General features: G+C 40.5%; 2 protein-coding genes across 3 annotated transcripts; both read left to right on the top strand.

The window, feature by feature from the left end:
• Positions 1 to 198: 198 nt before the first annotated feature.
• On the top strand, positions 199 to 13,320 carry LOC118409673 (carnitine O-acetyltransferase-like). 2 transcript variants are annotated; one of them, XM_035810858.1, is made up of 15 exons: positions 199 to 371; positions 5,221 to 5,421; positions 5,784 to 5,870; positions 6,041 to 6,159; positions 6,453 to 6,506; positions 6,996 to 7,164; positions 7,618 to 7,789; positions 8,498 to 8,670; positions 8,974 to 9,074; positions 9,251 to 9,370; positions 9,607 to 9,729; positions 10,194 to 10,329; positions 10,478 to 10,540; positions 10,723 to 10,860; positions 11,528 to 13,320. In XM_035810858.1, the coding sequence occupies exons 1-15, from the start codon at positions 345 to 347 to the stop codon at positions 11,735 to 11,737; spliced, it is 1,893 nt and encodes a 630-aa protein (XP_035666751.1). In that variant the 5' UTR covers positions 199 to 344; the 3' UTR covers positions 11,738 to 13,320. The 2 variants fall into 2 exon arrangements, with proteins under 2 accessions (XP_035666751.1, XP_035666750.1); XM_035810857.1 differs by lacking the exon at positions 199 to 371 and adding an exon at positions 3,854 to 4,014.
• Positions 13,321 to 13,776: 456 nt separating this feature from the next.
• LOC118409864 (proline and serine-rich protein 3-like) lies at positions 13,777 to 21,407 on the top strand. Its single transcript, XM_035811229.1, has 11 exons — positions 13,777 to 14,016; positions 14,159 to 14,258; positions 14,558 to 14,901; positions 15,313 to 15,580; positions 16,369 to 16,457; positions 16,730 to 16,851; positions 17,021 to 17,208; positions 17,624 to 18,514; positions 18,686 to 18,836; positions 19,781 to 19,877; positions 20,391 to 21,407. The coding sequence occupies exons 1-11, from the start codon at positions 13,994 to 13,996 to the stop codon at positions 20,440 to 20,442; spliced, it is 2,325 nt and encodes a 774-aa protein (XP_035667122.1). The 5' UTR covers positions 13,777 to 13,993; the 3' UTR covers positions 20,443 to 21,407.
• Positions 21,408 to 21,630: the final 223 nt, after the last annotated feature.

A 21,630-nucleotide genomic window follows, 5' to 3' on the forward strand; every position in this document is an offset into this window, starting at 1 on the left:
TGGACGAGTGGACTGTAGAAAGGGTAAATTTTTTAACAAATACATATTTGTTCTGATTTTGAAAATAATAAAACTGAAGTATTGCTGATCAGTTGATATAAATTATATCTATTGCATCAATAATCTGAAGTTTTTGCTTAGTTTACTATTTTTTCGGTTTAAACATATTCAAATTTTATACAGAAACCCCCACTAAAAATTCAGCTCACCCGGATTACAGCGAGCTCTCCGAGACGAAGCCGAGGTGATCTCCAGCTGACCGCACGGGCGCCCACCTATCCCGGCTTACTTCCTGAACTTTGCACCGTATTTACCAGGAGCTTAGGAACACATACACGCCAGCAATGCTTTCCAGGACGGCCAGGGCGATGGTAGGTGGTTTTTGAGCTCGCAGTTTTTGCAAAGTAACCTAACATTTCCTTCCACTGATCGCTAAATTTCTTGCATTCCCAAATAGGACACACCAAGGACAGTGAGAGGAACGGTATACTGCAAGTTATGACAAATTATTTAGCAACTTTAGGGCTTCTAAGGACGCTGTGAAATATATCATTTTTAATTTAGGGGAAGGGGGGCATATCCGGGCCAGTAGGACTAGGGCCCATATTTAGATATGCTAAGATTTTTCTACTCAAACATTTTTGGAGCTAGGGTTATATGACTGACTTACATTTGTACCATCCATAGTCAAAGCACAGAACTGAAATTTCACTGCTTCAACCAAAATAATTTGCTGATCAAATTACAATTGTACGACCAGCTTCTCCATAGGCAATTTGTGTGCCTTCTTTTGCAATTGAAGTGGATTCAGAAGAATGCTGTATTAAAAATCATCATTCAGTCTTGCTTGACAGGTCAAATATTTGTTTCAAATCTCTTAAATATTGGGGATGATTGCAGAAGACCTTGATGAGTTTATGTTGTATTAAAGATGGCCTGACATGTCCTTTAGGACAGTGACCCCATGGCCCCTGCTGTTGTCCATTGGTATGCCCCATTGTCTTTTTAGAATATTATATAATTGAATTAGAACACCTGTCACAATTTATGTCTTTTTACTGAAAGACAGCTCCTGCTAGCCTGACTAAAATCGCGCTCCTAGCGGCCGGCCCTATAGTATTGCCGCCGCCCTCAGGGTCATTAACCCCAGCCAGCGAGAGATTGTGTAAACACAGGCTATTAGCTCCTGCTAATTGTGCAGTGCAATTTGTCTGCAGTAATTGACCTCTCACTACAACTTAAAAAGTACAAGCTCATCATCATATACTGCAAACCTATGTTCTGTCCTGGAATGCTTTAATATTCTATAACTATGGTATAAGCCTAGCAAAAATGTTTAATTTCTTCTGGTAATGTCGTGAAATTTAAAGGGGTCAGCAGGTGGGGATTTTTTTTGGATAGATATTGGCCAAAGTGATCAGTTTGCCTTTAACCTACTTGATCAGACATTAATAATTTCAATATCATATTGTATGAATTATACAGATATACATTGTATAAGCAGAAGTATATTTATAACCTGAATAATGAAGTACAATACAGGGTTGGACAAGTCCACTAGCCCGATTATCCCGGGCAAGTGAAAGTGCTAATTGGGCAAGTGCATGTCCTACCCCCACTTGCCCGATCGGGCAAGTAAGATTTTTTCCATTAAGTGAGATTTTGATATACTTGTACGTATACCTTTCACATTCATGACATCAAGCATTGGTCGACATAGAAAGATAGAGCCAATAAGAAGAATTCCATTGCTGGTAGTGAAATACATAGAAAGGTCATTTAAATTTTGGGCAAGCGAAAAGTTGGTTCGGGCAACTAAATTTTTTTGTGTACAATAGGACAAGTGAATTTTAGAAAACTTGTCCAACCCTGCAATATTCACTTCTTATTCGTACATCAACTGTCAGCCCTTGACTGTAAACAGAGCATGACATACGGGAGGTCTGCTTTGAATTTCGTCACTTACAATTACATGTACATGTAGATGTCACATCGCCTGCCATGGTACTAGAGCATCTGATTAATAGCTGTGCAAACACCAGGATCCTGTTTAGGTGTATTATATAGATAACATCACATGTACTCTGGATGGTCTGGACCCAACTTTAAACGACTTTCCCTTCCCCTAGCTTGGTTCAACAGGCTGGCTGTACATGTATATATTGACATATTCAGACATAATCACATTCAGTGGGAGAATCTTACGTACATGGGAGGCAGGCTGTTTGGTTCAGGATCAATAATCAACCATAGACTAGTGCCACGTGTGCAGCAGCCTTTCAGATCCTGTTTGCACAGTCCTGCAGACTTGCTGAGTTGTTACTGCTAGGAGTTCCAGCATTGGGTTGATAATATGGTGAGTTGTAGCAACAAACTCTTACATATATACAGCAATGTCTTGAGGTTGGTGTAACGCTTTGAATCAACCTCAAGACATTGCTGTGATCTTTGGAGTTCAAGAGCTGTTCCTAAAGTCATGAAGAGGGTAATAACAGTATACACACATGTATTATGATAATGGTCAATATGAATTTCCACTACCAGGCAGGCAATTTGTTCATGTTCAGTATTGATATTGATAATCTTGTCAGTTTTCACACACTCCTATTATAATTAGGTTGCAGGCATTTAAAAAAATATTTTTCAGCTAAGAAAGCACTTAAATCCTGGACTGCTGCCATCTTGTCACAAGCACCTTATCTCCTGATCGCTGAGTGCCCCCCCCCCACTCAGGTATACAAATGTAGAATGACATATGACCCCAACAATTCACAAATGTATACAAAGGTGTGTGTTTATTGTGTGAGGTTGTAACATTGTGGCCAGGCTTGCGTCTGGTTACAGTAACTGTGCACCTGTCTTTTGTCTGCTATTTAGCATATGAATGCCATTTTGCTAGGACCAGGTCACCTCTCCAAAATTAGATGGGAAAGAACCCCAGACAATCGCGATGTGATCACAACATAATATATAGCTTTATCTATGTTGGGGCAAGGTGGACATGTTTTAGCTTGCAGCACAACAGTATGTCTTGTTGACGAATTGACGCTGCCAGCACTGCCAGACCAAGTTTAGGGAAAGGTTTGCTCAACAAAGGTGTGAAGACTGCAATTACGCGACATTGCACCTCGTTGAATGCTTGTTGTGTTTGGTCCTTGTTTGGGGGAAGTTTGGACAGGTAGCAGGTCAAGACCTGCTTTCTCAATGGCTTACGGCATGGAGGAAGAGAACTTTATACATTAATACGTTTGGCTATCATCTGTCAACCAGGTGCAATCAGGCCTGGACTGTTGGAGCAATCTGCTTATGACGTTATTGAAGTGTCGGACCTCCATTCTTGAAGGGAGAAGTCAGGTTAAGAGAACAAACTAAGTTACAAGTGCTTTATGGACCATGACAGTTATGGATGCCTGGAAAAAGTCTTTGAATTCTACAACTGAGCCCTTGTGATCCCTGCACCATGAGGAAGAGCTGTTACAAAAATATCTTAGGGTCGGACCTAGCTAAAGGGTAAAAGTACTTACTCAGTGATTACATTCAGAGCAATGTAGACACAATCCTAATGAAAGGATAGACCATCGCTGTGTTCCAGACCTGAGTTTTGATGTTGCCAGAAGGGATATGCGTCACTAGCAGCCCAGTTTCTGGACAAGCCGTCTACGAATATGGGAGTGTAAATGTGGGTTGACGTCAGGAGTGTGACCGGCAGCGAGGATCCCCTGGCTTAAATTGTACATCATATGACTGGACATTTGGGGCATGTGCTGATGTTTTGTTTCCAAATCATTAAACCTGGACAGCTGAACCGGGCAGTAACTTGAAAGCAGATTTCTGGATCTGACGGACTAAAATCTTTGAGAGAAGAAGATTAGCTCATACAGCTTTATTTGAGATACAATGAATGGCAGCCTGCACTGCTGTTTTCCCATGTTACACATCACTAAGAAGAACAAAGTGGCACCGTTGAATGATGGTTCTCTTGACAGAATACGCAGTGATGATGAGACATTTGAGGTATGTTGTGTGCTAAGGGTGGTTACTGCTGTAGGTCATCAGGTTGATCTTAGTCTATAGCTACGTATATTTTTTTCCAAAAGAATTCATTTTGTAATATTTATTTTTGCAAGTATCTTTGATGTATGGTACATCATATTACAAGCCATGCATGCTCAGGTATTTGGACCAAGACTAAGATATTTTGCAGGTGAGAATTTTTTCGAATCAGACTGTTCGGATCAGACCAAAGTATAGCTTCATGCAGCTTTTTGTGGACCTAGTAGGTTTTGCAGAAATCAGAATTTCCTTATACCTTGCAGATATTTGTGACACATACATGTAGGTTTGTAGAGCACTTGCCTGTTTTTCATAAAGTCAAATGTCAGTTTGTATCCTTGGAAACCATCAGTGAAAGGGTACTTAAGTTACTCAGTGGATGCAGACATTTTTCTGCATCAACTGTCAAGCATCCAATTTTATTCACTGCTCATTTACCTTCTGTGCAGACGGACTAAAAGCTTAATTGCTGAGCTGAATATTATTGTTTTTGTCCCTGTGCTATTGTGTGCTATATAGCTAGTAGTAGTCCACCTGTCGAACAAGTTAGTATACATTTGTCTGACCACTCAGGAGACCAAATGGTCTTAGTTGATAGGTGACAGGATTCTTAAAGCTTGCAACATTAAGTATCAATGCATGGGAAAAGTGATCAAAACTAAGGGATCCCCAGGTTACATTGACAGGTGATCTTTATGTACAGCTGGTAACTTGTGCAAAACTGACTGCATTCAGCGTTTGTTTACCCATTTTTTCTAGCCTCAACCACTCTGACCGTGCTGTATCTGTATCTGTATCTATATAGCCGGTATAACCGCCGTTCGGCGTAACACACCAGCTTTGCAGGCATGCGGCGCGGCAGCAGCTGGTGTGCTGGCTGTCATACAGAGAATAATTTGCCAGTTTTGCTACCAGTCCAAAGTTGGCCAGCAGGGCAGGAGGTGGAACATTAACTTTAGTATGGACTGACTTCTGGCCAATTTTCCAATTTTTTCAGAATTCTACGAGCCTTGTACCCTGGTAGGAAGGTCTGGTGGATGCTACCTTTTTTCAAAGTACTCACTGTATAAATGAACACAGGGAACATGCGATAGCTATGTCAAACGGATCCAAACTTGAAAAAACCAAGTTTAGTGACAGTAACTTTGCATTGTGTTGTATCTCCAGGTGAAGACACTTGGTGCCAAACAGCAGCCATGGAAGGCGCCGGAGTTCTTCCGTGGGGCGATCCTGCCGCCGGGGAGGATGCTGGCTCACCAGGCCAACCTGCCCCGCCTGCCTGTCCCCGCCCTGTCACAGACACTACAGAAGTACCTCAGCGCTGTGCGGCCACTGTTAGATGATGACGAGTTCCAACATACAACAAAGGTGAGCACTGTCACACAGTGCAGGTTCTTATAGACCCCTACTAGTAGTTGGCAACAGCGCCATCAATCGCCATTAAAACATCCAAATACAAAATAAAGAAATACAAAAAAAATGCAAATATTTGATATTATTGGTTGAACTTTTAATGTCCATGCTACCATTGTTTGAACTGGAGGTTTCTGAACTGTTAATTTGGATATTTTATTGACACCCAAAGTCCATTTAAATTGATATTACACTTATCATGTATGGTTACATTGTAGGACTGGTGATTCTCTTCAATGGAAAAAGAGCCGCCAGAACAACTTTGTTATATTTACAATATACATACAGTTATTTATGTGTACTTTTCTGTGTTCCAGTTAGTAGAGGAGTTTGGCAAAGCAGGTGGACTTGGAGAAAGTCTTCAGGCCAAACTTCAGATGAGGGCATTGGAAAGACAAAGTTGGGTGAGTTGTTATTTTGTTACTCTAATTGTAAGATTTCAAATATCCTATTCTACAGCTATTTTTAAAAAAATTTGAAAAACAGAGAGTATATGTTTTTGTGACATTGACTGTAATGCTTTATTTATAATTTTTATGTAATGTGTTTTTTCCTTTAATTGTTCTTTACTTAGCTGGCTGACTGGTGGCTCCACACAGCGTACTTGGACTTCCGCATGCCTGTTGTGATGCACGTGAGCCCTGGTGTCGTGTGCCCACCTCAGAACTTCAACGGTCAGGAGGAACAGCTGAAGTAAGTCTATACATACATGGGACATCATGTCAAGGAAATAGAGAAAAATGAAGCTCGGCAGTTACGTCACAAGAATAAAGGTTCATGTTGCACCACAGGAAAATGTCCCCTCAAGCTTTCAATTGTTAGACACTGTCTCATGACCCCTAAAGTCATATATGTTTGTGATACATGTATTATCTTATGCAAATGGCACAGGACTGTTCTGTTATATTTGATATTTAGTTGCTTCTGATTTATGTAGATTTGTTCAGTGTTGACATGTGGACTTTCATCTACCCTTATACGTGCAGGTTTGCTGCTAAGATGGTTACTGGTCTCTTGGATTACAAAGTGCAAATAGACAAGTAAGTAACTGATCTCACATATTATAAATACATGTAGCTTCCACTTAACTTTACTTTACACACACTGTATTTGTTTAACAAGAACATTACAACTCAGGTCACTGACCTGAATTTCAGGTAGGCCTTGGGAACAGTTGCATAACATTCAACAATAACAAACACAGTACAACATTATAACATTAACAACATCAAAACACAGAAAGCAATCGCACAATAGATAAAGCAAGGGGAGGTTACATGCAGTAGTGTAATTGTAATGATGTTGTGCATAGGTGGCCTGAACTGTAGCATACTTCTTTGGCTAAGAGGTAGACTTAAAATTGATAGTGCTCCCAATTTGTTTAGTGTTAGTGCAAAAAATTAAGTACAGTATCTTAAGATGCACTTCCTTATCAATTAGTAATATTCTGAGTTACTTTTCATGCAAAGACAATTCACCTAGAAAATTTTAGTGCAAAAGTTTATAATCTGTGTCTCTGACTTTTCTAGCCAATCAGTGCCCATCGACAAGCTTGGGAAGAACTTCCTGTGTATGGACCAGTACTACAAACTGTTCTCTGCCTGTCGGATCCCGGGGGAGCGGCGGGACCAGGTGGTGGTGTACGGACCTGGCAGCAACGTCAGGCCCAGGCACATCGTGGTGGCACACAACAACAAGGTCTGTCTGGTAGATTTAATGCTGGAGACTTAGATTTGTTTGCACAGAGTACACAATGTATGTCTTAACCATACACCAATTTTGGATTGCCACAGGGAAATCTCTGTGTATCGAAAACCACTGTAATTTTAATTTGTCGGTTCTGGACTTACAAAAAGATGTGAAAAACATAATGAAAATAAAGACTGAGGACTAGGCTTATGCACTCAGTTTTATGGACTGAATACAGTCACTGTTGTATTCACATTTTCCTCCCTATATTTCACTTTGAAATGTTCAAACTTCAAGATCCAAGGAAATAAATTTGTGTGGCATTTATCATAATTTCAGATGACTAGATTTTCTGCAAACAGCTACAATTTATATTTGTTCGATGTTCAATGTTTTATTCTGTAAGGATCTTGTGAGCAACACAAGTACAACCTTTACAACTCTCTGTACCTTCCTCCCCAGTTCTTTTCCCTGGACGTGTATGATGAGAACTGGAAGCCCCTGAGTCAGGACCTGATCCATGCCCAGCTGCAGAAGGTGGTGTACTACTCCAGGTACCCCAGTGAACCTGTGGGCATCCTCACCTCGGAGAACAGGAACACATGGGGCAAGGTCTACAAGCTGCTGAAGAAAGGTATGTCTCAAGCTTTCCAATCTTCATCCTGAAGTCCCTGTCACACATTCAGGATTATCCTGGGTACCAGACTGCTGTACTATAGTCGCTAATCACTTCAGCTCGGTCAAGCAAGTTGCCCTGCCACAAAATGGGGCACTCAGGCTGTTTATCTCTTGCACAGAGCGATAGATTAAGAGACTGAATGCCAATCAGTGCTGGGTACCAGTAGACATTGGTTGTGAACTCCATATGGGCTTGTGACCTTCCCAAATAAAAAAGGCAGTTTAGTTTAGTGCAAAAGGGTTATAATTTAGCCTGACAAGTCTGTAATTCATGTTAAATCAGAACCTTCCCATGAATTTGCTCCTGACCACTCCCCAACCAATGTTGGTACTGGGAGTAGCCTAGAATTCATCTCATTCTAGCTCCTGTTTGCTCCTTCAATTGCATCCAAGCAGAATATGGCTTTCCTGATTTTGACTTTTAAATATAGTCAGCTGATACAGACAGCTTTTAAATACTAGTAGGCAATCTTGTCGGCTAACCCCCCACCACAGATGACTTTGCTGACGACTTAGTCCCAACCATGGTTTTGAGGTCAGGAGGCTATGGTTTAGGGGCTTAAAGTAAACAAAATTGTATAGCAGCATAACAATAAATAGTAACTACATTGTAATAGTATGCACTTCCTATATGTTGAAATATATTTTTTCTCTGTGTTTTCAGACAAAACGAACAAAGCCTCCCTGGATGCCATCAACAAGGCTATCTTCATGCTGTGCCTGGACCAGGAGGTGTCCCGGGGTGAGGACAGTAAGGCCAGTATGGCTCACCAGCTCATGCACGGGGGAGGAAGTGAGCTGAACAGTGGCAACCGCTGGTTCGACAAGACACTACAGGTATTTTTTTACACAGTTTAATAGACATTATATAGGGAATGGGCAAGAAGGATGGGGTGTGTTGAAGGTTGATGCATATTTTTTTAGGTTAGTGATTTGTGCAATTTTTTTTTTTGGTCTGCATTTTTTTTGCATCAACATTGTGTTTTGTTAAAGTACAATGTCATGATTGTACAATAATTATTGAAAACTTAAATATTTCAATTCCTGAATATTCATGAATGTAGTTAAAATGAGGGGGTACAAGAGATGAATTTAAAAAGATATTTTCCAACATGATGATCATGTGTGTCCCTTTCCCAGTTTACTGTAGGGACAGATGGAGCCATCGGACTGACATATGAACATTCCCCTGCTGAAGGCCCACCCATCATCTCACTGTTAGATCACATGATGGACTACTGGTGAGTAGTGAAGAGCTTGAGTTTCTGTCTCTTTTGTTTTGTCCAATAATGCAGTAAGAGGCCAAATTACAGTTCAGTCTGTACTGTATGATTAATTTTGACTTCTACCAACACAGATGAACTTTCAAATTAGAACTATAGTCTCTTATGTATAAAGATTCTTTTCTTCCCTGCAGCTCCCAAGCTCCAGAAGTAAAGGAGACAACAGTGCAGCCTAAGGAGCCTGAGAGACTACCCTTCACTGTGAATGACAAGATACTGGAGGCCATTGACACTGCAAAGAGAAACCTTGATGTGTATGTATTGATACATCGTATGGAAGACAATGATAATTAGGAGGCTACCCATGGTGTTACGTCTTTACCAGCAGTACAGTCAAACTTGTACAAGTCACCACCTCTACATAAGAACATTTATGTTTCTTAAATACATTTATTGACTTTATTTTAAGCGAATGCCATTTAGTTGTCACTTTAAAAAAATATCAGGCTTTACTAATGATGTATTGTTTGATTTTGGCCCTACTGTACAGCCAAGTGAAGGATTTGGACATGAAACCTGTGACCTTCCAAGAATACGGAAAGGGCTTCCCAAAGTCACAGAAAATGAGTCCAGACAGCTACATCCAGATTGCCTTGCAGTTAGCCTACTACAAGTAAGTACTTGTTTAAGCAGAACACCCCCTTTTGTTAGAGGCTGTAATTACTGATAAAAGATTTGTCAGATCATTCAACAGATTTGACTGACAAAGAACAAATTTATTAAAGGTTTTGTTGTCTTTTTAACATACTTTTGCATTTTCCAATCACCAAGTCAAGGGTCACACATTCAACTGTAGTTTTGGTCACCCGTTGGTTGTTCAGTAATGACCATCTATTGGCAACAGTGCCTTACAGTGCACTTACGTCATATTCCTTTGTCAACTTGCACAGTATGCCGTACCCTACTTTTCGGTGTACTGCTCATGTTAGCATCAGTGTTCTTTAAATCTAAAAGAGACTGAATTATATAGGTGTCAGACTTGCTATATATATATATAGACTCTTTCATAGCATCCTATGTCTGTTAGCAGAGTAATATGAACAATTTTACATCATCAAACACTTCATCCTTACCCAGGCTTTACAAGGTCCCCTGTGCGACGTACGAGAGTGGCTCAACACGCATGTTCCACCTGGGCAGGACAGACACCATCCGGTCAGCTTCTGTGGAGTCACTGGAGTTCTGTAAAGCTATGGAGGACAGTGTAATTCCTGTAAGTCAGCCTTTACTCCTGCTGTGATAGTTGTTTATATTTGAGTGTTGTTCACAGCTTATTTTACCTTTACTGTTACAGTAGTATTAATAACAATATTTCATATACTGATACATGGAAGTAACCATAATTTCTTGCTACTTTTCAGCCTGGAGAGAAAGTTGCCCTTCTTAGAAGAGCCATAGAGGGACATAAGAAATATGCTCAAGAGGTATGTATCTATGCTGTTTTCTAGAATCTTTTTAATGAGAATCTTTCCTCATTTATATTCATAATGCTAGGTTTGTAGTTGATTGTTGAAGTTAAGATCAAAGTCACCTAGTTTCTGTCATCTTGACTTTTGAAGTGCATGCTGTGGATTAGTGGTCCTAAATTGTATCATTTTGTTTGTAGACTGTGAGTGGACAGGGCATTGACAGGCATCTGCTGGGGCTGAAGCTGACAGCTATCGAGGCAGGGCTGAACGTGCCTGAGCTGTTCATGGACAGTGCTTATGAGCAGGCCTTACACTTCAAACTCTCCACCAGTCAGGTACAGTTTGTCCTCACTATGTTTTACTGAAACATTCTGTTGTGTTTGGTCTGCTTTCCACCGGACACTGGTTGCTGAGTGACTGTTGAGTGACCAAAATTGGATTTTTGAGTGCCCCTTAATTTTATAGTTGGAAAATGATGTACCATATTCAAGCATGAATTAAAAGATATATATAGCAAAGCACACAAACAAAGCATGAAGAAGTATGTTATTTTGTATTAAAATTCATTGAGCAGTCTGTTAGATATTTGATCACTCAGGGGCCACAGCCTCTAGCAGAAAGTAGAATGTAATGGATCTTTATTGAAATGTGTACTAGTTATGTAAGGGGGGCTAATGCAACAATATCTCTTAGACAGTATCAGGGAACAATGTACATCAACTATAACAAGGTGAAGTAAATATGGCTGTTACCTTAACTGGTAGGTGAATACAAGGGGAAGAGACATTCAGAAAGTCTTTCCATCCACTGATCACGATTTGAACCACGTCACACAGTTTGAGTGACTGTTGGTGTCTAAAACGTTTCTGTTAGTGTCACAACCTTTAATGGAATTCTCCTTTTACATACATCGTTACCTGCATACTAAGTTACAATGTCATTGTTATTGAATGAGAAGAATTATCTATAATAGGTCTTTAATATTGGACTGACATTTTCCAGGTTCCTTCCAAGTATGACTCCTTCCTGTGTTTTGGACCTGTTGTCCCTGACGGTTACGGGTTCTGCTACAACCCCAGAGAGGACCACCTCAACTTCTGCATCTCTGCCTTTAACAGCAGTCCTGCGACTGATTCCAGCAAACTGGCAGATTCCCTCCACCAGAGCCTGCTGGACATGCGGGAACTTCTCAGCACTCAAGCCAAACTGTAGTATATACAAATGTAGGATTCAGTTATCACAGTTAGAGGGGTGTCTCCAGTCAGAGCTACATTGTAGTCTCCCAGCAGGCGGCTGGCTAGGCGGTCTGTTCACAGGATTCTAGCTACTAATTATAAGTCACTAAGTGTGTTTTTAGCCTAATGGGCCATCATGCTTTGACACCAGCACCCTGAATGATAACAAATACTCTGGTTTTCAACCAGCATAGTGGTACATGTACCACTTCCCTCGAGCAATGTCTGATCACGCATGAAAAATGTTGATATGGCTCTCAAACTGATCAAAAGATCCTCAAAATTGGATGTGAATGGATAGCCTTGGAATACCAACTTTTTTCCCTGCATTTTCAAAATCCCTTCACCCTCTACACTCCCAAAAGGTGGGATAGGTGCTACCATGGCATTACAATTGTGCTAAAATAAAATTCTGGCTGGAACCCTGGCTCAAAAACAAAATAAATCATATAAATAATTGTTGCAAAAGAAAAGGCAGGCATATAACACTGAGATTAGTTCTGACCAGAAGTGTATGGATGAGTTGAGATGTGTTCTGTTGTATTTGTAAATATTCTATCTCCTCCATCCATCCACACCATTGCTATAGCAAAAGTTGCAGTGTTTTTGTTTTACTGACCCCAGTACAATGGCAAAACAGCCTTCCAACACAACCTAGTTCAGTGTAGATTATAAGCAGAAGGAAAACCTTGTGTAGATTTGTATAGGACATGATAATATTACTCAGACAAGTCTTGAATGCATGTACAGACATGTACCATTTTATCTATGTGCTGCAACAAAGTTTTAGGCTCTTAGCTTGGAAGCTGAATGGACTTTTGACCCAATTTTGCTAACCAATCTGAATTGCAAGAAATATATATTATGTTCTTCCACCTCAAGCTGGGCAACAAAATAGAGTGACAATACATCTGTCGACCAGAATATCTTCATATTCATAAAGAATGTCTCTTGTATTGTACTCAATTAGTTTGTGGAAGCCAAACATGTTTTAATCAACTTACAAAGTGTAGATCTGCTATTTGTGCCTTTTTACATTGATTTCATAGTCTATAGAAAATAATTGTGTTACAAACTACAAAAAGACGTCTATGCCAGTGTTTATGTGCAAGATTATGATACTCCAAGTACAAATGTACATTTATACAATAGAGTTGGCTTTATCATGACATAGTCAACTTTGTGTACCGTTCTTTCTCTTAAAGACATGTATACACGTGTGCTGCATTGTATTTTACATGCCAGCCATCAGAAAATATTTTTATTCATCACTTTTTGTAAATTTTTGTGACATATCAGATGAAAGCTTATATTGCATAACCTGTGTAAACATGGTTATTACTATGTTGCACAAGCTCTACATGTCAGCTGATTGTTGTACCATGCAGCACAGGAGTGTTGTTGCTGGTAAACAATTATTAGGTGGATATGTTGAGCTGTTTTAAATGCTGTTGGCAGTGTGAAAGAGGATTTTAATGCTGTACAGAATGCATATGGGCAGTATGATTATGCAGTGAATCTATTAATTTATCAAAAGTAATAAAATATGATAAACACTGACAATGTCTTAAGCAGTTCTTTTTCAGAATTACATTCATCTAAGGTACATGTACATTTCTACTTTTCTTGCAGTACTAGTAAAAACTGATAGGCTTACCTTTGGTACATTCTTGAACAGCAAGCAGATGAGGTATTTAAACACACACATTCAATGATTGCAAAGTTTGTTTTAAAAGCACAGAATGTAGTTAGATTTGTTTTGTTTTCAGTGCATTATTAGCAAGTCCATAAATAATCCACATCCTAGAATAGCAAAACGTTGATATCATTCTTTAATATAAAAAAAATACAGAGACATTATAAAGGCATTAACAGTATTTGGCTTTCCTGACCAAAGAATTGCTAGTTTATATCACAGAGTCCTCTGAGTGGTTTACATGTCTTTGGTGGTCAAAAAACAAAAAAAGTTGTCGATTGTCCATCCCAATATCTTCTTGGAGGTCCAACAAAGAAGTGCTCTGGGCACGAGATGGAGCGATGACGTCACGTGACCTTTCCCCTCCACAGTGAGAAGAAAAATGGCGGTCCGCTTGAAAATGGCAAATTCTCGGCAAGGATTGAGGACTTTCCCTTGTATTTAGACAGGTATAATTGTGACCATACAAGCATCGCAGTAACACAGGCAACACTTGTGTCATGTTTAAGTTCAGCGTTGGACTGATAAGGTGGATTGATGTCTTCCTCGGACACTCCAAGGTATAAATAATTTTATGCCTGAAGTTTTATGTTCGAAGAACTTTCCATCGTAGTGGTGGACGCGTTTTAGAAGTGTTTGAAAATGTAAGATAGTTTGAATCTAATCGTAAGGAGTTTTGTATTAATTTTTACGGTTTTACAGTGCTGTCTTTGGACGTGGTGATCCTTTCTACGAGCCTCCAGCCCGACCAACCCACTACCACCCATCCGCACCCAGGAAACTGTCAAAACGAGAAAAGAAAGTAAGTTGAGCATAATTTTGTGCAAAGTACGTGTATATGATTGATATGTGTAATTTTCTTTAAATCTATTTATTTTCGTGGCAGAAGAGGAAAAGTGATTTTTTTCCCTGCATCTTTTATTAAAGAGTTTGCAGTTCAAACAAATCAGTAGTAGACACCATACAGTTGTATAAAATACACTTTCACTGTTTCAGACTTTGGATGATTGCGGTCATACAATCACCATTAGAAATGGAACATTTCAAGATTTACAGTCCACACATTGTAGGGGGGATTCATTGAATCATTTTTGTTTCTAGATAACACTGAGCCCATCCCGACTGCGTACTGAAGAACGCCCGGTACGGACGGCCACAGATGAAGCGTTCCTCCGGTCTGCTCCCCAGTTTACAGTCCCCACCCACGACACCCCCAGTCCGCACTCCTCGCGGTTTGATGAGTCCTGGCCGTCCAGCGAGCGTCCGTCATCAGTGATGACACCAGAGCTGTCGCAGCCCTCCCCAGATAGTGACTCATCTTCCCAGCCGTATCAGCGGGCACGTCAGGTGCCAACCCTAGAGTCAGTGAGAGAAAGAATGGAGAGACTACAGGTGCCTTCTAAAGCAGAGGACAAGAAAACAGAAGGAGAGTCTACCATTTCAAAGTAAGATTCTCAGGCTTTTAGCTAGAATTAAAGGAAGGGCAAGTTTTGTTTTAAGATATTGTATACATTTCTAAGGTCTTCACAACTTCTAATGCTAATCTCACTCTTAGGACAGACATGGTAAACAAAAATTTATTAGTAAACAAAAATTCATGTAAAAAATATTACCTTAAGGCTTTAGTGAAGGTAAAATTGTACAACTTACTATGACTATTGTATGAGTGTCAACATTTCTGCCCATGATTGTTACAACAGTTTTGTGTACAGTTGCTTTGCTATTACTTAAACGTGTGTTCATTGTTCTATCACAAACACAGTTGAAAAGTGAGAGGATTGTTCTCTAGGAATACTTAACATTAGTCTGTTTCTTAACATGAAATCAAAGTTATATCTGAATCTCTGCTTTTGCAGATATATAGACAGGTTTCGACATGGTCAGCCCCTGAGCAGAGAGGAGAGAGAGAAGCGACAGAAGGCTGCAGCGGAGCGTGACTTCTGGTGGCTGTCAGCTGCCACCTCCCCGTCTACACCTACCAGTACATCCACACCTACAGAGGACAGGACTGTGCCATTCAGGGACAGGGGGAGGACTAGGATTAGGAGGGGAGAAAGTCCACAAAGACATGTCAGTAGGGACAGGTCACAGTCACCATCTACTAGTACTCCTACACAACCTCTGGTAAAAATCATTCCTTTGCTGGTTGAGGTATTTTAAAACTAGCATCATAGAGTACTTGAACTACAGAAGAAAATTGATTGATACTAACATAAAGATAGCCTGTGTTTACACAATCTCTCGCTGGCTGGGGTTAATGACCCCCTCAATCGTAGGACCGGCCGCTAGGGGCGCGATTTTAGTCAGGCTTTGTTTGTTTGTTTTGTTTGTTTATTTATTTATTTATCCAGGGGTACATGTCGCCTGGCCGGCATTTTTCAAAGATCCCTGGGGGGAAACCCCGTACATACATAACAATAATCAATGACAATATAAAATTAAATAAATGGTAACTTAGCGAGAATCGACAAAGAATAACGCAATTTAACTAAGACAAGATAAGGCAAATCAATTGTACAATGTTAATCCTAATATAACTCCAAATCATAAGTGAAATCAAATAAGTAATGGGAATTTGCATACGTAAAGATAGTGGTACAGAAACTAAGCAATTAAACCAAGGAGGATCTTTTTTATCCTCCTTGATTAAACTTATAGTTATATTCAAATTTCAATTTACCAATACTGTGAACTTCTTGTTCTGGTTCGGATTTGAATATGACTGGTTAATAACATCGGTAACGGTGATGTGGCCTCATTACCTGATAGCCCAAATAGTGCATTTTGTGTACACCTTGTGTGCACAAGGAAATTGTGGAAAATATGAATGGTAAAAAAAAAGTTGAACCAAGATTAAGTGTACAATTATCCTATACTTTTGAACTACAGTTTCCAATGAATTCCTTCCACAGACTTCCACCCCTACATCCATCCTGCTGTCCCCTATTGAGAAAGAGACCAGAGCTCTACAGGAGAAGGCAGACAGGCTGATTGAACAGAGGTACAGAAATCTCAGTTGTTGTTTGATCCATGAATATGATAATTTCAGCTGTTGCCATGTTGCAGTACATGTATGCTCAGACTGACAGTGTCACTGACGAAAGATCATGGATGTTATCTGAAACATCTGAGCATTTCCAAAATCATATTCAGTTGTTTGATTAACTGCTTTTTGGTATGTCTTATTACCTGGATGTCTAACCTTCATTGATGCAGTATGCTTACTTACAACAATATCACAATTGCTAACTATGGCTGAACATGTAAATGTAGTTCCAGTGCCCTTAGTGAGCCAGCAGTCAGCTCAGATGGACTTGGTCATACCTCAACTTCATCTGTCCCAACAAGCCTGGATGAGCCGGCCTATCGGCCTGCATTTGGACCAAGGTTTTATGGTATATTGATTTTGTATAGAATTCTCTACAGTTGCAATTATCAAAGGTATAAATAGACACAAGGATGTTGTGTTTGTTTGGTATTTCAGTTCAGAACATATCTTACTTTTACAAAAAGCAAGATATATGCTGTTTCAAAAGTAGTTGATCATTTGACCTTTCTGTTCAGATAAGGAAAATGTGCCGGAGGAAGCTCCACCAATCAATGTGCAGCCTCACCCTCCTTCATCCCGTCACCATGGAGACGACATCCTGTACCAGTGGAGGCTGCGCAGGAGGATGGAGGAGGCGAGGAAACAGCCTGCAGCTGGTCCATGGACAGGGGCATCTCCACCTGTCAGACTCAGCTCTGTACAGGTAGTTTTCATGTACATGATAGAATCAAGACTGGGTTCGAACCAAGGCACCGTTCTAAAGAAGGACCACAGCATGTGCTTAGTTCAAACTTTAAAGTATATAACTTGGAATGTTTTTGTTTGATTTTGTTTATATTGTTTGAGACCTTTGCTAGCCTCAGAGATCAAGAGGACGCAGGCTATCTAATTGCCAAAGATATCCTTTTAAAGCTTTCAGACTAATTGGGCGACCTATTGTAGCAGTAACCTTTCCTGTTGTCCTGTGCACATGTACAGGTTTTTATTGGAGAACAATGAAAGAAATATCTTCTAAGGAAACTCCAATGTGTACACATGGAGCCTGACATGACTTTCTTCATGCCTAGCAAGTGCCCTATCTGAGATCTTCCACTTTCATTTCTTTCATGAATCTCTAGGATGGGGATCAGACAACTCCACTCAGTGCCTTCAGACAAAGACTGGCAAAGTCCACTGGGATTGATGTATTGCCACCCGAGCACATCCAGGAAGCAGCACCTAGGTCTTCCCATGATGCACCAGTGCCTTTCCATTATGCACCAATATCTTCCCAGCTTGCAACAGAACAATCGACCCAGACAGAGGTGCCAAAGCATTCCGTAGTGCCTTCTCAAGAAGAGGCAACTCCCGCTGAAGTTAACACTAGAAAACAAGATTGGTCTCCTCCAAGGAGATTAGCTGACACAGTGCCCATTGCAAGCCCAAGTCTCCGAGGTGTTTCCAAGCAGCCAGTCACAGAAAGTGATGATATCATCCCCCACATGCATCTGGAATGTGACATCATACCATGTCCACATCCTGAGGTGCACGATCATAAGCCTTCTAAAGACTTTAAGACACAAAGGAAGTCACCTGAGAGAGGCAGAAGCAGGGAGAGGAGGAGAGAGTTGTATCAGGAGGAAACGTCCACCTCAGGAACAAGAACAGAATCAGACGAAGACAGAAGAACAAGGAGACAAAGAGAAAAGAACTCAGAGGAATCAGGCAGCCTTGATGAGATATCAGCAGAAGATTCTGAGGTTTATTTTGATCATAAAAATGAGAGAAAGAAACAGAGAAGTTATAGAGAAACTGACAGGGAACAGAAAGGCAACAAAGAAAAATACAGACCAGAAAGAAGACAAGAGTCCATAGACAAATTGGAGAGGAGAGGGGAGAGAAAATTTGGGCACAGAAGCCATGAGTCCAGGGAGAGGAAGAAAGCAGAACCAAAGCAGGGGAGATCAGCACCACCGAGACACAGTAGCCCCAAGGTCGCTCAATCACCTGTAAGGAGTGCCATTGGACAGGTGGGTATGGTTTACACATCAGATTGGTTACCACTGTTCCAATATGGGCAATTCTGTACAGTTTTCTTTGCTACATGTATGTGTTTTCAGATTTTGCTTACTCACTTTTTCACCATTATCAAAACCATGTCAAGTAAAAGTTTATAATGTTATGCCATTTGCAAAACTCAGGTAATTTCGCAGAGGTTGTTCACTACCCCACCTGGTACACCCCAGTCCAGTGTGGACAGCCTTCCCAGCACCCCTCCTGACCCTGTTCCTGTATATCTTGAGGATCCCAGCAGACAACTCCCACTGCAGCCACGGGGCATTGCTGTACATGGTAAGGGCATTGCGTCCAAAGTTTTTACAAGCTAGGTAAATTTAGGTTGATTCAGAATGGTGTGGTGCCAAGTGGCTATGGCAGCAGACAGTTGACTTTTGGCATTCCTGGCTAGACATTGCATCCTCTTTACTAGTACATGACTTTCCTCACTCCACCCAGGTGTAAATTTGGGTACTTGACCTTCAGCTGTAGGGGCCCCAAGGTAAAATGTGGTAGAAGGATACCATGCCCTAGATACAGAGGATAACAACCCATTGCACCCATGGCCTCAAAAAGGATACTGGACTAACTTTACCTTTATCATCATGTAGAAATAAGAAAGAGCAAGAAGGGACATTAAGTGAGAAAAGTTTTCCGTTCAGTATGAATTCTGCAAAACTAGAAATTGTCCCTTTTATTAAGTACAAGAAATCATGAACTGAAAAGAGAAAAAAATTAACTATGAAGGACCAATAAAACTTCAGTTGGCATCTGGCCAGCAAATTTACCAGACTAGACTGTATAAAAATTAGTGTCAAAGTTGTGGAAGACTCCAATGCATCATTTGTGACCCCCTACTACGTACAAATATTTCTTAACTTTCCTTGTGTCACAAGTGATTAGTTGTCACATCCATGGTGAAGTCATCATATACTGTAAATCTTCAAACGTTTATGATACTTTTAGTCTTGCAGTTTGCACGGTGATCACTCCAGCGCAAATTGATGACAGTCAACATCTTGATAGTCCGCAAATTTATGAAAGTCAATTTACTACTACTGTACTGCAGCATTGTTTCAGAAAAAAACACAGCAAAAACTCTCATACTATGGAATAAACCACTGAAGTTACAGTAGCCTCTGAAGCTGTCGGCATACATGTAGGTCCCCTGTGTACCATATGGGCACGTACATGTGTGCACCAGAGACAGCCGTGAACTCTGATATTTCCCGTTCTCCCAGACGGTGGCCTGGAGTCATCTGACGGAGAGGAATTCGCTGATGACCCACTGTTGGTGGCGCTCAGGCGACAGAGGGCACAATATGAGGAGCAGCTCAGGTCTGACATTGTCTTTTGTAGTCATGAGAATGGATGAAAGGGTGTCAGAGCAGTAGGGGAATACATCACATGAATTCTTATGAATTATCTTTAAAAAACTCTTTCTTCAGTTTCCAAGTGGCGAACACTGATACAGATATATCAATACCCTCTATCGAAATTGTCCAGTGCTGTACACAATATCTTCAGCATTACAATGTAGATGAAATGGACAAAAAAACAACTAAGATTGTGATACTAGTAATCTTATATTTTAGATGAAGATGTTGGACACTTTCGCCATCTTGAAGGGGAGGATGTTGGCACACACTTTTGCTATCTTGAAGGGGAGAATAATCTTAGCTATTTTTGCTATATGTGATTGATGCTTAACGTATCAAACTCTTAACCTCAGATATCCACCCTCACCACATGTCGCACTTTGTCAGCTTAGTTTGGAGGTGAACACATGCACCCCGCCGTGACCTTTCACTCGATTCCTCAGACTCCTGACACTTGTTCCTGTCACTGCAGGGTTATTGATGGCTTACTGCTGGGAGCAGCAGACACAGGGGACCGGCAATGACAACACTTTGGGCACCCTACTGTGGAACCGACCAGGGGGCAAGAAATGATACGTGTATCAACAGCAATCAACAAGGACTGTTAGAGCAGACATCTTTAGTCTGTCAACCCAGCTTTACATGAAGATCTGTCCATGGCTACTGGAACATCAATCGCTCTAAAACTATTATAGCAAATAGGACTTCAGAATTGATGCTTCCAGAATGCTATATACTAGTAGTTCATCTAAAGGTAAAGACCCTAGCCTTCAGGATGAAGATGATGAAGCCATTTCTATGGAAATCAGTTTTAGATTGAGTGGAGGCAAGCTATCTGTGCCAACATGAAGTTATTTTCCTGACAAAGTCTGTCTTGAGGGGAAGAAAGATCCTGCAAGCAGGCAGTGATGCAGTGCCGATGCCTTACCAGTGGCATGTTGAACACAGGATGAAGACACTGCAGGCAAGAAGTGATAGAGACATAAAGTCATCTTCTTCAGGATGACAGAACGGGTTCATCTTCAGGTCAAAACCCTGGAAGGAGAAAGTGCAGTGCGCTGATGATATCTCCTTTTTAACGAGTTGACTTGATTAAGAAGAAGACACTGCTTCTGGAGGCAAAACATGGCGTGCAGTCTCCATCAATCACATCCAAAGAGTTAGCAAGAGGACAGAGGCCACTAGAACAGGACCTTGTCGAGAATACAAAGCTTTACCTCCTACAAGTTGGGGGAAAGGCACGCCGGTATAAGCTCAATTGTTACACTATTGTTTAGATAGTATAAAATGAATTACAGTACTCACAAATGCTACTCAAGACTTAAACTATAACAGAGAGAGTTGTAAAATTTACAAATATTGAATATTTCTGCAGATAAAGGAGAAATATAATTTCATCAGAAAGTTGTGACATGTTACAAGAATTGCAGATATATTTTCCTTCAGTGGAATAGTTGCTAAAAATAAAATGAGTTCCTGAATTTCAAGAGTTAGTCTTTATTCTGGACAGAGCAACAAGTAGCAAGAGTTGATACCAAAGATATCTCATTCCCAGTCTTCAGGGTTCCTAGCATGTACTAAGTGTAAGAATGCACACAAACAAACTTTGTTACTTGATGAGGTTTTCTCAACTGAATCTCTGCTGGCCTGCATTAAGGCTTCATCCTCTCTTCACCACAAACACAACAAAAAGTTTTCTAAGTTTGACACAT

This window comes from Branchiostoma floridae, chromosome 2 (assembly GCF_000003815.2).
Source record: "Branchiostoma floridae strain S238N-H82 chromosome 2, Bfl_VNyyK, whole genome shotgun sequence".
In the NCBI taxonomy this organism is placed as follows: domain Eukaryota; kingdom Metazoa; phylum Chordata; class Leptocardii; order Amphioxiformes; family Branchiostomatidae; genus Branchiostoma; species Branchiostoma floridae.

Coding starts and splice junctions, on each gene's coding strand:
- LOC118409673 (XM_035810857.1), top strand. CDS start 3,898: ATGAATGGCAGCCTGCACTGCTGTTTTCCCATGTTACACATCACTAAG. Junction 8,671..8,973: donor GGTTCGACAAGACACTACAG/GTATTTTTTTAC, acceptor TCCCTTTCCCAG/TTTACTGTAGGGACAGATGG. Junction 10,541..10,722: donor ATAAGAAATATGCTCAAGAG/GTATGTATCTAT, acceptor TTTTGTTTGTAG/ACTGTGAGTGGACAGGGCAT.
- LOC118409864 (XM_035811229.1), top strand. CDS start 13,994: ATGTCTTCCTCGGACACTCCAAG. Junction 14,017..14,158: donor TCTTCCTCGGACACTCCAAG/GTATAAATAATT, acceptor ACGGTTTTACAG/TGCTGTCTTTGGACGTGGTG. Junction 18,515..18,685: donor TAAGGAGTGCCATTGGACAG/GTGGGTATGGTT, acceptor TGCAAAACTCAG/GTAATTTCGCAGAGGTTGTT.